Source organism: Agelaius phoeniceus, chromosome 7, assembly GCF_051311805.1.
Source record: "Agelaius phoeniceus isolate bAgePho1 chromosome 7, bAgePho1.hap1, whole genome shotgun sequence".
Taxonomy (NCBI): Eukaryota; Metazoa; Chordata; class Aves; order Passeriformes; family Icteridae; genus Agelaius; species Agelaius phoeniceus.
Genome location: NC_135271.1, coordinates 20,651,585 through 20,668,512, shown reverse-complemented (window position 1 = coordinate 20,668,512; position 16,928 = coordinate 20,651,585). Strand labels below are relative to the sequence as shown.

General features: G+C 41.5%; 1 protein-coding gene across 2 annotated transcripts in view; it reads right to left on the bottom strand.

The window, feature by feature from the left end:
• GLS (glutaminase) overlaps positions 1-15,733 on the bottom strand; it is a 59,821-nt gene extending 44,088 nt beyond the window's left edge. For both annotated transcript variants that reach the window (XM_054636095.2, XM_054636097.2), the window contains exons 1-5: positions 15,291-15,733; positions 7,270-7,366; positions 6,663-6,784; positions 1,749-1,878; positions 961-1,040 (exon numbers count right to left, since the gene is read on the bottom strand). In XM_054636095.2, coding sequence (XP_054492070.1) covers positions 961-1,040; positions 1,749-1,878; positions 6,663-6,784; positions 7,270-7,366; positions 15,291-15,718 — 857 coding nt within the window. In that variant the 5' untranslated portion in view covers positions 15,719-15,733. The remainder of the gene's footprint in view (positions 1-960; positions 1,041-1,748; positions 1,879-6,662; positions 6,785-7,269; positions 7,367-15,290) is intronic.
• Between the last annotated feature and the right edge of the window lie 1,195 nt (positions 15,734-16,928).

Below are 16,928 nucleotides of genomic sequence, written 5' to 3'. Positions count from 1 at the left end.
AGGTTTCAGTGAAAATCACAGTATCATTCTGGCATTATAAAAGCTAACATTACACAACATTAAGCATTACAAAAATTAACAGTATAAGAACTTTCATTAGCACATAATATCCAAAACAAAGCAAAATGTCAATTTAAAGTATAAGGTTTTTTACTATTAATAGATTCTAATTCAGACACTTAAACAGGGAGATGAAAAAAATACTTCTGCTCACTTTTACAGCTCCTCCCCTGAGATTACAGAACATATGGCTAATTATAAGCAAACATATGGACCTCAAAAGATCATGGCAAAATGAACTCCAAAATGAACTCCTAGCCACAGTCACCAGAAGCAAGTCTGATGCTCTCAGGAATGCCCCATTCACAAACACAACAGCTAAAAATTGCAGTTTCCAGAACCTGCAGTAGGAGCACAGCAAACTGCAGGTCAGCAGAGCTGATGAGCACCTTGCATTGTGTACTCACAAAGGGAGACACAGAGCTCATGTTACTTCTCAGCTAGATGGTGCAAGGTATCCCTTTCCATCTAGGCTCCTAACTGTCTCTGCTACTCTGAGTTACTGACACTGAGAAAAATAAAATCACTCTGCCTAGATCTAAGACCTACATACACCCTTACAGGGGAAAGCTTGATAAACCTGAAAAGCAAAATGGTATTCAGCTCTGTCCAGTTCCCACATCTACATTTTCTTTTTAAAGAACGTGAATCTGCATTTTTTCAGTGACACACAGATTATATAACAATGTTACAGTGAAAACATTAAAATGCAGAGAAGGAGCTAACACTTAAGTACATTGTGACCTACACAGAAAGTTATACAGCTTGATACACAGGTACTATTAGACAAAGCTTTTCAACTTCCAAATATTATTGCTACAGAAGCATTGCCCCTATCTTTTCTTCAACTATTCCAAGAACAGAATGTAGAAGTTACAAAATGTAGAAGTTAAAATATACCTCTGTCCATCCACGGTGCAAAGTGACACCCCCCACAAATCGGGGCTGAACTTGGCCAGTTGTGGAATATAGTCAGCAACCTATCACAGTGTGAAATAAAGAGACACACATTACAATATCCAAAATACTTAACTCCACATTAATTAAAATAAATATCAAGGTACAACTGATTCATTCTATAAATTATCACCTGGTATACCTAAAATTTCATTAGAAATTATTATATTCACTAGATCATTATCAAATAAAACATTTTTCTAAGTAAAATTTTCAGCATATTCAGAGAGGTATCTGTGTTCTGTATAACAGCATGTCCATCATTTTCAAATAATATAAAATTTTTAGTTTGTAACACAGTCTGGGATTTTTCAACTGATTTATTAAAAATAAGCACCAGAATAAATTTCATTTACTAACCAATGTGCAGTACTAACGATTACTTTCATCACACAATCCAGACAGATGTGTAGAGCTGCATAATTTTTCTAGAGCCTAAGTGTAGTCTGATAAATTATTCAGCAGCTTTATAGTTTATGTAATATAAAGAAAGAATAATGCTATTTTCATATTCCAACATCAAAATGCTACAAGATTCTTAGAGGCTGTGAACTTGATTTCTAACACAGTTTAAACAGTGCAGGCATAACTGAACTTCAAAACTCTTTCATCAGGTTACCAGTTTAATTTTGCAAAAAATGTTAAGAAAAACCTGTCTACTTAACAAATGATGCATTTGGTTAATACTGAAAATCTAAAGAAGTTTGAAGTTGAATTTGCACAGAGATTACCTTTCCTCCAGATTGTTTTTTAGCACTTTCATATAGCTCATCAATATGGGAAGTAAACGACATAAAATCTGGAATGACAAACTTCCTTCTGAAAGCTTGAGTAAGCAACACAATGTTACTCTGTACACACCTGCAAAAAGTTAAAAACATTTATTAGCACTTTGACAACGTAGTGTGAAAAAGCAATTACATGTTATTTAATTAGGACCTTCAGTCCCTTGAAGCTACATGCCCACAAGAACAAGTCTGTATTACTTTTCCAATTTGCCACTCCATTTTTTTTAAATTAGGTGTAATAGCTTTACTGCATGCACTTTTATTCCTTTCTACTTAAAGCTCTCTTTTGAAGTTTCAACTGTGAAGCTGTACTGCAAGGTATTCTCAATCTGCCTTCAAGTGGCACCCCAGCTTGCAAAAGGAATCTAAAGCACCCAGTTCTTGGGATCAAACTATCTGGAGTTTATCTAACCCAGACCTTGTCTAAAAAAAGTTCTAATAAATCAGATTTGGGAGGTTCAGGGTTGCTTTCTCTCACTTCACCCTTTCACCACTGAGGTGAGAACGCTGCCAACAGACCAAACTGGAATGTGATTCCACTCTTAATAAGAAAAAAACCCTGTGGAAAAACTTGATAACATCTCCTGCACTAAGGAAAAGTTAATAGTGAGCCGTACTGCAAAGTTTCTTCTTTCAAATCTCCAACATTCAAGGAATCTCTGTTGCCTTTTAGCCCAGAAAACACAGTTACACTATCGGCCACACCCTCTGAACGTCAGCCCATCTGGGACAGCGAAAAAACCGATGAGGTAAAAAGGAAAAGACTTATCTAGGACAAACAGAAGGAAGGATGAAAACACAAACGGAGACATGCTAAAAGTGGTGTGTCCGTGGGTGAGAGGGGAGAGCAATTGGCAGCCACTATCAAGTCAGTTGAAATACGACCTGATAAAAGGTATTAACAGCCCCATCCTAGGGCAAGGAGGACAAAGGCAGGTTTAACAGCAAACAAACAGTTAACACCTTCACACCGTGCCTTCTGGCACTGTTGACAGAAGCAGACACACAGACACATACTATTAATGCAGGCAAATGGAAAGTTCAGAACATCTAGGCACATGCTACGAATTATCTTCCCTTGGAATCCCCCCTCTTTTTCTAAGCCTGTAAACTCCTCCTACTTCGAGGACTTTATCTTAAATTGAACTGATACCCATTTCAAATGCTGATAAGCACTGCTCTCTGAAAGTGAAAGAGAAACTGTAGTTTCCGATGTACAGTCACCTTACAAACTGCTGGCTGTAACTCGCTGCTTTCTTAGCCTGTGTGAAAATTGCAGTTGACTTGTTTTTGTTGCAATCTCTCATTTTTTCCTGTATCTTGCAAAAACTGCTGTTTGCTTCTGTTCCCAGCAGCTTCCAATTACAGTCACCTAGTCCAGGTGCAAAACCCCTCTTTTCAAAAGTAATTAATAACACTGATGGCAGCTATGTGTGCAGAAGGACTAACAACATAACATGCACTAAGTTCAAACTTCAGATGCACTTCTGCATTGTCTGTACTACCTGAGCAGCATTAAGCACTCCTATAAGAAAAAAACAAGTATCTGAAGTTCACCCAAACCTTTCAGAACAATTCAATACAAGGTCTGGAAAACAAGAAGGCACTATGCACTGAAATACAGTTTTCTTAAGATCACATTATGTTTCTGAAACAAGGGCATTTATACACTTAAAATCTACACCAAGCCTATGATGCTCACTTCAGCAGTTCAATCCCTTTAATGTAGGGATTAAAACTCACTACAGAAATGGCTGTGCTGGTGAAGGACATTTAGTTATTGTTACCAGTTTTTCCCAGACTCTGCCAAGGTCGTTGTCTGGGTATTTATCCTGGTACTCCTTAACCCAAGCAAATCCTATGAATTCACAAACTAAATTAAATACAAGGGTTCAGGTAATCTAGATGGGCATTCAGAACAGTAGGTGAACAGACAAAATAACAGAGTTCTTGCATCTCCCTTTAACAGGACAGTAAACAGGACTGACAGTTTTCAGTCAGGCAGGACATGAGCCAAGACAGCCTCTAAAATTCTGCAGCTGACATCTCCTCCCACCGAAGTAATTAACTAATTATGTTCCAGGTAACCCCCTGGAGACAGCAGGCCTCAGGCTCTGAAGAAGTGGAGCAACAGGAAAAGATCATAGGGAGGAATTTAAGTAAATAATTATACTGATAAATAAAAACCTTTCTACAGTCAAATATTGTGAACAACTTGGCCCTTCTCCCTCACAAAGTTTAATGGTGGTTCAGGATAGGTACCCTAAAAAGTCCTACTTTACATTCTTCCATTTCAACAAACTTTACAATCTCAGCCTGGAGAAACCCCCAGAACTCTCTTGCCAAATCCCAATCCAAGCATTTCTTGCCCCCCTTTAAAAAAATGTAATTTCAAACTATAAATTTTTCCTGATACATTTTGATTAGGAAGATTAGGCTGCAAGTCTTACAATCAATATTAACTGTCAGTGACTTGTATAACCAACTTTGAAAGCAACAGCTCGAGGGGTTTTGGAAATTGCATCTTTGTTCTTCAGCACAAAGTTAGGATCACTTTGTTTCCTTTACCAACTTGTTAGGTTTATCCATTACTTTTCAAGTTCTGACTCAGATTGCTTATTACTGCTTCCCTACACAAAGCAGCCCAAATTTCATCTAACAACAGATGAATTGTTGATCACTATTATTATAACAGAGTACTATTATATTAAGTAGTACCAAAAAGGAAAAAAAGGAAAGAAAAAAAATTCTCACAGCAAGCTAACCAGCATGTTGCACTGTTTTCATTAGCAGCCTGGTCTCACCCTGCAAAGACCACATTATGTTACACAAATGCAACATCAACAGCTAATTCACTAATTCACAACACTCTCTCTGAAATGTGCACCCCAGAAATCTTCATCTTAAGAAATTCTGCAGATGAAAGATTAAAACTCCAAAACTCCAAGTTGTTCTGCCTGTAACATGGAGATTCTTTCTAATGTGGAGAATGCTGTAAAGCCAAAAAACTTCAAAATAATGCAATTTTAGTCGAATTGGAGCCTAATGTTTCGAACCACTAAAAAGGCATACAGAATGACAGACAATACAGGTGCATGAGCTGGTGTATTTTACACTTGAGTGATTTAGTCAAACTTATGCTACCACCACTCCAAATCACTTAACCTTGATACTTTATTTGATCTGGCAGCTTTGGATTCAAATTCAAGAGGAGAATTACACCCCTGACTTTTATGTTTAGGGAACTGAAGCTTTCAAGTCCCGAGCTAAGTACAGCTGACTAGATACATTATTATATTTCCCACCTTAAACACTTGTGGAAGAAAATACAGGGACCCTGTGCAAGCCTCTTCACAACAAATGCAGTGTCCCTACAAGGAACAGGTAACTGAAGTTCAGGGGTTTTTAATTTATAAAATGGTTACAAAGGAACCTTCAGCTGCTGCAAAGAAAAACTTGTTATGTGAAACAAGATTCACATTCAAAACTCTTCCTACACAGGAAGCAACCATGTAAGCTTTCCACAAATTGTTACAGTAATGACTACTCTCCTGACACAGAGCATCAAATCCCAGAGATGTAACACAGAACATAAGATAATCCTGCTAATTAGAAATAAATTCTTTTTCAAATGAAGAGCCCTTGCCTAAAACATAATTCAGCTTACTGTGACAAATAAGCCTTTAGTATAAATGTAACAGATAATAGCAAATGAATTTCCTTTCTAATCTATCCATGTACCCAGGAAGGTTTCTGAATCTAACAATTTAGAGTTCTTACTCTGTTGACAATAAAAAAAGTTAAGACCTTGTCTAGAACTTAACACAGGAGTAAAGTTAGTCCATGCTGGACCTTTACAAAGTATCTCACATCTGCTTAAGGAGTTGCCTTGGCTTTTTTGTTGCACACACAGATATTAACTTTCTCTCAATCTATTTCCAAAAATGTTTTTTTATATATGGACACACACACACACACATATTTATATCTATGTAAATACACAGTATAGCATAAGCATATACTGTATATACTTTATATACCTATATGTACATAAAATGTATGTATTTCATATATATATACACACTTAGAAAATTGTATGTGCAAATAAGTTTTAGGTATTATGATTTACCCTGCAAATGGAATAAAAATGCAGACAGAAAAATAGTCTAAAAATTTCATTTCAAAATTTAAGAGCCTCAAAATTTCCAGTCTTTTGGCACACACAAGCTGTAAGTAGAGGAGCAAAGGAGGGTGCTTGAAAAGAACAGAAGACAACCTGAACAGTGCTTATACTTTCAGCTGACTACAGACTTTGCTAAAAATAACCAAACAAAAGCATCACTAAAATACAGCACACAGATCTTTTCCAAAACAGACCAATGTCTGCAATCCTAACCCCTCTCACCTCCACCTATGTTCAAATTCAACATCACTGTTTTCCTCACACTCACTTTTAGAATTACATACATCCTTCTGAACATCTTGCCACACAGAAGCAGCATCCTGAACTTCAGATTAAAAACTGACAATACAGAGAGACAGCAGTTTTCTGTAATCATACTAAACACTTCATGCTGCATCAATTAATTTTGTTTGGCACCTGACCAAGAGTTGCAGTATGGGATGAGACACACATGCAAACAACATTTACACATTAAGCTCTTGTGGACATCACACAGCCTGTCTGCTGCATGAAATCTGAGAACAACTGTTATCAAAAGAGCATCAGGAGGGTGTGTTTGACTCCCTTTCCTAATCGATTTATATACCTCATGTCTCTCCTTAAGACAGCACTCAGTAACACACAGACAGCACTCATTCAGAATTATACAGTTACATAATTGACAGAAAGTTTACTTTTTAAAAAGGTCTTTGTCCAGCATAACACCATCTGAAGTAGTCTGAAGAGTCAGCCTTAGCATATCCATGCACTCTTTCAATCGAGGATCAGATGTACGTAATCCTGTAGATTTGAGTGCCTATTACAATAAAACAGTAATTACTAAGTGAAAAGATCACTATTACAATCAAGTTATCTACTGCTCAGCATTTATCACTCTAAGAGATCTGCCACTGCATCATCAACAGAGACATTGTGACACTTTACTGATTCTTTAGCAATTTCCTTTGGCCATTTTGGCTGCATTTTATGTCAAAACATTAATATTATTTGAAACCCAGTGGTCCAACTACATTTTACAGAAGCACAAATACCACCGAGCCATGCCACAGGCACAGCTGCTTTCAAGCATACTCTTTTGCACATCAAAGAAGTGAATAATAACATTAATGTACTCATTCCGTTACTTAACTACAGAAACAGCACTGGGGGGGGAACAATACATTCCTTCCCACAGATAAACATGTACAACAGACATTCTTTCTTTGCATTCTTGCATTTAAAATGTTAAAATAACCTTGCAGTAGTTAGCTTTCATACAACACTTTGGAACAGTAAACTTACAGTTATGAATTTATGAACTGGTATTTTTTCTTGTCCTTCTGCAATAGTATAGAAAAGCAGATCTTCTAAGCTGGGAAGGAGACCTTGTTTTATTTTACTGGAAAAGAGAAAAAAAAAAAACCCTTAGATTATTTTAGTGCCTATTTTTATTTATACACATTTTTGCATTATTTTCCCAGGAAACATATTTTCACTGCTACCACTAATTTCAAAGAATGTTTTCATCAGTAAACACAAAGCTTACTTCAAGCAGAAAAAAAAGGTAACATTACAAGCAGCATACATAGATTTTGCATAGAGTAGCAAACATTCTTAACTGCAACTCAGTCACATTTTTACCGTCATACATTTACCACTAAGATTATATTTAGGTTTTTTTGGGAGCAGATTAATCACATATCCCTCTTTTTGATGTTACCAAGGATAGGTATGTCACTTGCAGAGGATAAATTATTTTTAAGATTCCAGGACGTATATGCCTGATAATGAAGTTGAAGAGCATACTGACCCAACTGTTCTACAGGCAAGAGAAGGAGAGGATAAATGTGTAATATTTTCTTCAAATAATCCCATTTTCAGGGCTCCACAGAGGAGTCCTAAAGTCCTTATCCTTCTGGAAGCTTATGTAAGCCCCATCAGTTACCATGAAACAAGCAAAGCCATCTGCAGCATAATCGAGCACCTGAAGCAGGAGTGACTCTCATCACACCTACTTAGCTAAGTAAACCCAGTGCAGATGCACCTTTAATGGTCCCTGTGCTTATCAGTGTAAACACACCGCTCTCCAAGGATCCCAGGTGTTACCTATTGCACTCTGCTTCCCCTATGCCTGCAGGTTTTCATTACCTGCATCTCCATTTCATGTGAAACCTGAAGGAAACCTACCAAACTAAGCAGTCAGATTCCTTCTAAGACAGAAAGTTCTAGTACTGACAGCTTTCCCTTCCCTTTGAAGTTTACAGATTTAACCTGTAAAAAATATGAAAATATTCCTTGATATTCCAAAGCACCCTGCAGCAGGCAGGAGCCCAAGTCTTTACACTTGCCCTGTAAGCAGTGCCCACTACACTTCCAGACTGAGAGGGGCAGTGACAGCAAAGGGATTCTGATTCTTTGGTCACCTGAAGTGCCCAGGTTTGTTTCCAGACAAAAAAGCCGATGTTCCAATGTCTGACAAACAAAAATACATAAAACCAAAAGAAAAAAATACGTAGATAGTAGCTAAAATGCATAGTATGCAGTCTTACATTATTTTAACCATCAGTTTTAAAGGTTTATCTTATAATTTATTAATACTGGCAATACTTTGTTACTATACAGTAATAGAGACACTATTGCCTGAAACTAGAAGGCTCAGTGGCAATTTATGTATTTTTATGCATTTATGCATGTGTTTACAAAAAGTAGGTCCAAATTCTAGTCACTGAAGTTTTCAAGAGATTAGTAATTCTTTGAGTAACAGAACTGAGGGTTACAACTGCAAAAATAAAATGCTCCAGCTAAGCACAGACCCTAGATAGGCCAATGCAATCTTACTGACTGACGTTTAATCCTCTCCTCTCCCAATACTTACACAAGTCAGATTTATGATTATTTTTAATAAAAATCTGATTGTACCCAAATTCCCTTATAAATTTAAGACAACCTCTAGATTGTCCTTGCCTCCCTCCTTTCCTCGTAACTAGCTGTGAAAACCAGTAGTAAAAAATATTACCTCTCATTTTCCAATTGAAAACCCTGTACTTACATACTAAGAACAGAAGACAGCTTTGTAAGCCAACAGAACTTTCCTTGTCTTACAAGTCTAGATTTTTTTTTTTTTTAATTTAAATTATGCTGGCTGACTAATGCACAGACAGGCTGGCAATTCAACCAAGACAAACGCTTGCAACTACCTCAAACAAATTACTGAGCAGCCCTTCTGCTAAAGAAAATTCAGGTCTTCCAGGCAGCATGTTTCATTTTCAACCCTTTGGGGACAGTATGTCCAGTTAAGCCAACAGAACCAGAACTACCAACACAGCAACTAAAGCTTTAGGATGTCTGCATCCTAGTTCTGTAGGGAACTAATTTTAAAAGTTATGCTAAGTTACATCATCTACAACCCTAGATATTCATCATTTATACAAAGCATTCAACTGAGCTCCCCAAAACGCTGAGATTTCATGTTTTAAGGAATGTCTCTGCTACACAAGTCATTCCTGGACTGCTTAAGGTCTGGCAGAGGAAACTTTCCTATTTCACCCTGGCAAAACCAGCCAGCAAACACACTGAGAAATGTTAACTGATAACCTATTTAATTACACATTTCTGAGCAATTACTCAATTTTACAGCTGCTCCAAATATGGAATTTCTATTTGGAAAGATGCAGAAAAATACTTCAGCCATTTAACCAAGGTTTTACCTGCCTCTCCATAAGATTTTAATCTATTTTAGAGATGTGCACCTTTCACAGCAGAAAATCTCTAAACGTGGTTTTCATATCTTTCACATCTGCTGTTGTTCAATATTGGGTCACTCAGCCTAATTAAACAATGGAGCTGCTCAGACGACCAAAGCAAAGAGGATGACATTCAATATATTTACAGAAAATGGTTCTTGTCAAATAGTCCATCTTTTGGTAAAGTTTATCAGCTAAATAGGGGTGAAAAGGCTTGCTCTGCAGTTTATCAGATCAGTGATGTCAGTAACTGATGTTTGCTTAACCTGAAAGATGTGTTTTGGCACTGTGAACACACTTAGCAAGATAATTCTGTTCCACACATGGTAAAAAGCTGTTTTTCAGGTCAGGGAACTTGCAATTTTCACAGTCAAATTAAGTGGAAATTCCAGTTTGCCTGATTTCATGAATAATGACTTTTGATACTTCTTTACCTTCTTGAAAAAAGAAATAAGCATCAGACTACTGAACAACTAGACTTCTTTGGTAGTATACTAATCTGTGGACTACAATACTGCTGGACTGGTTTTTTAAATACAAAGAAAAGCCAACATAGGAATTACAAGCACAAGGACTTCACAGTCCTTCTTTCAGATCTTCCTATTGTATCAGTACAATATCTACACCAGATTCTGGGAGGACTTCATTTTAACAAACGCTGAATAAGAGAAGAACAAGATTAAATTTCAAATAACGTGGAAGATTCTTACTCTGTACTTCAGGATAGAACTGCCAAAATGCAGAACAGGACTTACAGAACAACAAATGATATAAAGATACAATATTGCTAATAATAGTTCCAGGCATTATTAACAAATATGACACCAGTCATAAAAATGAGGTTACAATTACTGTCACAAACAATGGTCCCTCAGGGACCACTGAAGATCTTCACCTATGACACCAACAGTGGGATCAAATGAAGCCTCAGCAAGTTTGCCAATGACCCCAAGCTGAGAGGTGCAGGTGACAAGCCTGAGGGATGGGCCAATATCCAGAGGGGCCTGGATGCACTCAAGAAGCTGATCCAGGTGTGAGCCTCATGAAGCTCAGCAAGGTGAAGTGCAGGGTTCCACACCTGGGCCATGGTAACTCCTGGAATCAACACATCCCAGGGGAAGAACAGCCCAAGAGCAGCCCTGCTGAGAAGGATTTGTGGGTGCCGGTGGAGGAGCTGGACACGACCCAGGCATGGGCACTGGAGCCAAACATGTCCTGGGCTGCATGCAGAGCAGAGTGGGCAGCAGGTGAAGGAGGGGGTTTTCCCCTTCACTCCACTCTGCTGAGACCCCACACTGAGTACTACAGTCACCTCTGGGGCCCTCAGCACAGGAATGACACCAGACCATTGGAGCAGGTCCAGAGGAAGCCACCAAGATGGCCAGAGGGATGGTAAGGCTCAAGGAACTAGGGTTGCTCAGCCTGGAGAAGAGGAGGGTCCTGGGAGACCTCAGTGCAGCCTTTCAGTACCTAGAGTGATTCTGTAAGAGAGATGGGGACAGGGTTTTTACTGGGGTCTGTTGCAACACGACAAGGTGTAATGGTTTTCCACTAAAAGAGGGCAGCTTCAAATTAGATATAATGAAGAAATTTTATGGTGAGGGTGGTGAAATGCTGGAACAGGCTGGAAACAGGTCCCCACCCCTGGAAACATTCAAGATCAGACTGCATGAGGCTCCCAGCAGCCTGATCTGGCTGCTGAAGATGTCCCTGCTTATTGCAGAGGGGTTTGGACTAAATGGTCTCTACCAACCCAAATTATTCTGGGATTCTATGAAAGCTGCAAGTCACAGTCAGTAGCCACTCTACCTAAGACAGGCATCTTGAAGAAGTTGTCACCCTACTACAGATGCTGTATATCTTGGTTGTATCTCCCAACACTTGTCAAGTCATTCAGCAACTGCTTTTTGTCCACTCATATAGTGAGACACTGGTCCCGGAACAGAGGCAGGCAGCCATTTACCCAAGAACTACCATTGTTCAAGAGCAAACTACATATTTATAAACTTAGATCAAAGATAGACATATTCAGTGGCTAACAAAGTGCTTCTGGTAAAAAAAACAAACTAAACTCTAGCTTCAAAACCTTAGCCTCTACAGAAGTTATCAAAGGTCAAATAAAAGTACACTTCTGTTTCTCACATCTCTCAGTATTGTATCCACACCCCATGAGAAGTATCAGCAAAATGAAACACTGCCTGGTTACTTGTTATTCCTCTGTTATCTGGCTTGCAGAAGCAAATTTATTTTGAAAAGTATCTCCAGAATTCATCCCTGCCCTTAAAAAAGAGCACTACCACTCCCTTGTCATTAAAAACAAAACAAAACAAAAACACTTCCTTTAACTGTTTTGTGATATTCTATATACCAGTGTCTAGCACTATTGCAAATTTAGCTAAAAAAAGTGACCAATTTAGCTTTCAAAAGTTAGGGTCACTCATGTTTTTCTTCTCCCTCTCACCTTAATCAAGGCCTTTATAATTTAGAAATAGCTTCTACTAAGATAAACTGTTTTATCCCTTTACTGGCCAGTACAAGATGAACACTTATACTGAAAGTAAAAACAAATGAAGAACAGTTATACTGAAAGCAGGAGCAAAAGGTATTAAATATTATACATGTCTGTAACTGAGGAGTGTCTTAGGCTACTGTGTTTTAATAACTCAGGCATGAGCATAGATACTATTGTGTTTTAATCCACAATTCCTATTAATTAAATTTACCAGTCTCTGACCACTCTCAGTTCAAGCTCAATTATTTTTCCTGTCCAAAATACATTAAGTTTCAGTTGGATACACAGTGTAAAGGCTGGAGAGCAGGGATAAGGAGGTGGTGGAAGATGTTATGGAAAAAATGCACCAGGGGATCTGGTTATGCAATGGGATACTAGTTATTTCATCAGCCACCAACCTCATAATTTATCCTCACTATGAGGAATTGAACTGTTCTAAATTTCTGTGTAGTCTTTGCACAGAACATTTTAGGCTTTTACTTGCACCTCCTACTCTGTACACAAGGAGTGTTAGGAAAGCAAATAAACAGGAAAACCTTACTGCTGTCTTTTGGCATCATGGGTTATTTCAGTATCCCAGAACCATGACCTTGTAATCAAATAGTAAAAAAATAGTCCCCCCACACGAACTAAAAAAGAAAAAGGCTATTGCCAGTGGAGTCCACAATCCATTTCTCAAACACCACTCAAATGTTAAGACACTATGAATGGTAAAGCACTGGACTCAGCAGAATACAGACTGCACTGACTTAGCCCAGTTGTCAGTGCAGTTCAGACACCTGTCTTTTGAAGAACCTCGCTTTTCTTCTCGAGCCTGCACTCTGTCTTAATATAGCAATGACTTCCACATGGAATGTACCATTTACAAATGCTTGAAGGAAGACTTTCACAGTTCTGCTTCAAGAAAAGTAAGAATGAAAGTATCTAGTAGCCTGACTAATGTGCCACCAGGAATTCCTGCACAACCTGAAACAAAAAGTAAGTTTCTAGCTTTTTCTGTGTTTGTAACTACATGCCAGATGTTTTATAGAATTTCTCCCTGTTCATTTTGCAGTAAGATTTAAAGAACAAACATCTGACTTTCAAATACATCCTTTTGTCAAAAGCCAAAAATTATTTCAAGTGTTTAACTGGTTTGTGATTATATAGCTTTACCACACATGTAAGAAATTAAAGAATTTCCCTAATTGATGCTAGCTGTAGGAAGCCACTAACAGCTCAGTTTAAGAAAATGTTACCTCTTCAATAAATCACCTTTGCAATATCCTCAAAAACCCACCACAGCTGGCATGCTGTTTTTTTCCTAAGTTTTTAATGTCAGTATTTCTGCTTGAAAACAGAAGTGTAGTCTTTATAAACCACACCTATTCAACTACAGAAAGATATTTTTTTGTTCCAAAACATTATCTAGAGAGCTAATTCAAAGAGGAGACCTCATATTTGTTGAACAAGGGCATAAATTTAGAAATACTACCCGTTATGATGGTGTATTATATTGCACACAGTTACATAACCTGACAGGCATGCATTTTTTAAGGCATCTGACAGCAGAAGTAACTTTAAAGCAGGCTGTACCCCACTGAACCAGGCTGAGTAGCTGATACATCTGGGGGAAAAGCAGGCAAGAACAAGGTCACAGCCTCTCTCCCCACCTGCCATATTGAAGTTCATGCTAAAAAAAAAAAAAAAACAACACAAACCACAGCTCAAAAGTAGAACTACTAACAAGCTAAGGGCTGAAGCCTTCCTGACTGGCGTTATAGAATCTTCCCCAGACTTCCTCTTAGCATTAGACTAACAGAGACTTTGCTCAGTGTCAAAACGAGGTACTCCTTTCTCGGACCTGTTTCTTCTGTCATTTGCTCTTTTCATCCAGGTAATAAGCATAGCAAAGCCTGGGAAAGCAGCTTGGGTTTAATTTGAATTATGCCATCCCATAATCAGCACACAGGGTGCCTACAGGAATGTCATGGGGTACATTTCAAACATATACAAAGGAGAAGTCTTCATGGGGCTTGCAGTTAAGCTGTCAAACTTCTTGTAAAAGGTTTTCTGAGATTCTAAATGTACTCAGGTTCAACCAGCCAATGTACAGACTATGAAGACAAGGGGTGCTAAGAAATGAATACTCAAGACTTGCATAGTGCTGCACACTAACAGAGAAGAATGCTCTGTCAAACCATTTACCTCATCATTATACTCAACCTCTGGTATCCACTACCAGGTGCAAAAACTGGAGCTGATACACCTGTCTCCCATGTTTTTTGGGTGTTTTTTTTTTTTTTAAGGAGCACTTCAGTTTCTGAGTAAATAAATATTAATTTCATAGAAATATAAAGGCTTACCATTCTACTACCTGCACATACCTTTGTCACTAAGGGATAAGGACGGACCTCGGCACAGGCACACATCCTGCAGCACCTACAAACATCTGTACTCACCACATATGGATCTGTCCCTGGCTGCACTAGATCACAGAACTGTTAGGGCTGGAAGGGCCCTCTGCAGATCACCCAGTCCCCAGTGCCCCTGCCAAGGCTGGGTCACCCTAGGGCAGGTTACACAGGGACGCATCCGCGGAGAAGACACTGCTGCGAAACCTCCGAGGCAGCACTACGCACCACGCACACTGCCTTTAATAATTAATGCGAGATGACACAGCTTTCGCTTCTCCTGAAAAATATTTTTAGCCAAGTAGAAGCGCTACCAAAGCCACCCTACCACCTGTGCCGGGCCTCCCCAGGGACGGCACCCCCTCACACAGGCGGGAGGGACGGCCGGGGGTGCCGGGGACGCTGCCCGGGCCGCACGCCGCGGGAAGCGGAGCCCCGAGCAGCGCACACGCCCCCGCCACGCGTGTGCGCCTCCCTCCCGCTCCGAGCCGCCGGCAGCGGGGCCCGCACCGCCCGGGATGGACCGGGCAGCCCCGGGGTCCCCGCACCTGCCGGGGAAGCGCCCGCCCGGCGCGGCCCGGCCCCTTCCGCAGGCACCACGCGTGCGAGTGGGAGGCGGCGCTCACATGGCGCCTCCGCATCATCCCCCGCGCCCGCCGCCCCCTCCACACTCACTTCTCCCCGCCGCCGCCTACGGCCACCTCCTTGCCGCCGCCGCCGTGGTTATTGTTGTGGCCGCTGTCGGCGGGGGGCTCGCCGGGAGTCGGCGACGGCGCCTGCGCCCCCTTCCCCGGCTCCTCCAAGGCGCCTTCCGAGCGGGTGCACAGACCTCGCGCTGACGGCAGCGCCGCCGGGCCGCGGCGAGCGGCGGGCGGGCTAGCGCCGAGAGCGGCGAGCGGCGACTGGAGGCGCCTGGTCCCGGCGGCGGATGCCGGGGCCGGGGCCCCGCCGCCGGCCGCCCCCGGCGGGCCGAGCAGCAGCAGCTCCCGCAGCAGCGCCGAGCGCCACAGCCGCATCATCCTGCGCCACCGCGCCGACTGCCCGCCGCGCCGCCCGGCCGCGCCTCTCGCACCGCGCCGCGCCCGCCCCCCACTGCGCGCCATTGGCCGAGCTCGCTTAACTGTCAGGCTTACGGCTCGCCCATTGGTCAGCGGGAACGTCACTCAGAGCCATTTCCACACCCCCGGCGCGGGCCGAGTCTCCCCGCGGGGCCGCTGGTGTCGCGCGCGGCCGGCGAGGCGGGAGCAGCAGCGCCCCAAGCGGGCGGAGCCGGAGCGCTGAGGGGAGCCCCGGGGCGCCACCTCCCTCCCTCATTCCTCTGCTCCCTGCTTCCTTCCCTCCATTGCTCTGCGACGTGTAAAGGCGTTGGGAGCGGGCTGGGCTGCGGCGGTGTCGGGTTCAGGTTGCCATGGATATGGCCATTTTTTAAAACTGTATGTTTTTGATTACGAAGTGCACCGCCTCCGCCGCGCCGGCAGGATCACAGAATGCGCTGAGTTGGAAGGGACGCACGAGTCGCATGGAATCCAGCTCCTGGCCCTGCACAGGACACCCCAAGAACCTCACCCTGTGCCTGAGAGCCTTGTCCAAACCCTTCTTGAAATCTTGTCAGGCTGTGACCACGTCCTTGGGGAGCCTGTTCTATTGCCCGACCATCCTCGGGGTGAAACACATTCTAATATCCAACCTAAACCTCTGCTGACACAACTGCAGTACTCAGCCCAGAGAGAGAGAAGGATGCACAGGGCCCGCGTCCATCACCCACCAGGCACCCTGGGAAAGGGCTCAGGGAACAGGAGCCCCTTGGAAAAGCCCTCAGAAGGAATGGTTGTTCCCATATATTTTGGGTCAAACTCTTCTGGCAAGGAGCAGAGATCCTAAGGGGTTTCCACGTACTTTCAATAAAAGGGTAACTGCATAGCCCATTGCCAAAACTTACTCTGGAGGCTGTAAGGCTTGGTCAAATGTCTGAAGTTTTTGGGTTTTGAGAAAAATAAATAAACCAAACACAAACCCACAAAAATCAACCACCTGGCTGCCTAGGTGAACTGGGTGCGGCCATTCTTCATATCCACATCATCAAACATTCAATCAGAGTGTGGAAATTTTGCTGCTGCTCACTTACAGGTCCCAGTTTGGGAGCCACCGACCCATAGTTGTGAAGTCCAAAAAAGCAAAAGTGTAGCAGAGAAGAGTAGCAGAAAATAACTGCAGGGCTTCAGCACAAGGTGTAAATGTCACTCTTTATATACATTTAAGGTTCTGTCACAGCTGTCAGGATATAGCATTTTGGGAGTCACAGATTTTGCAGTT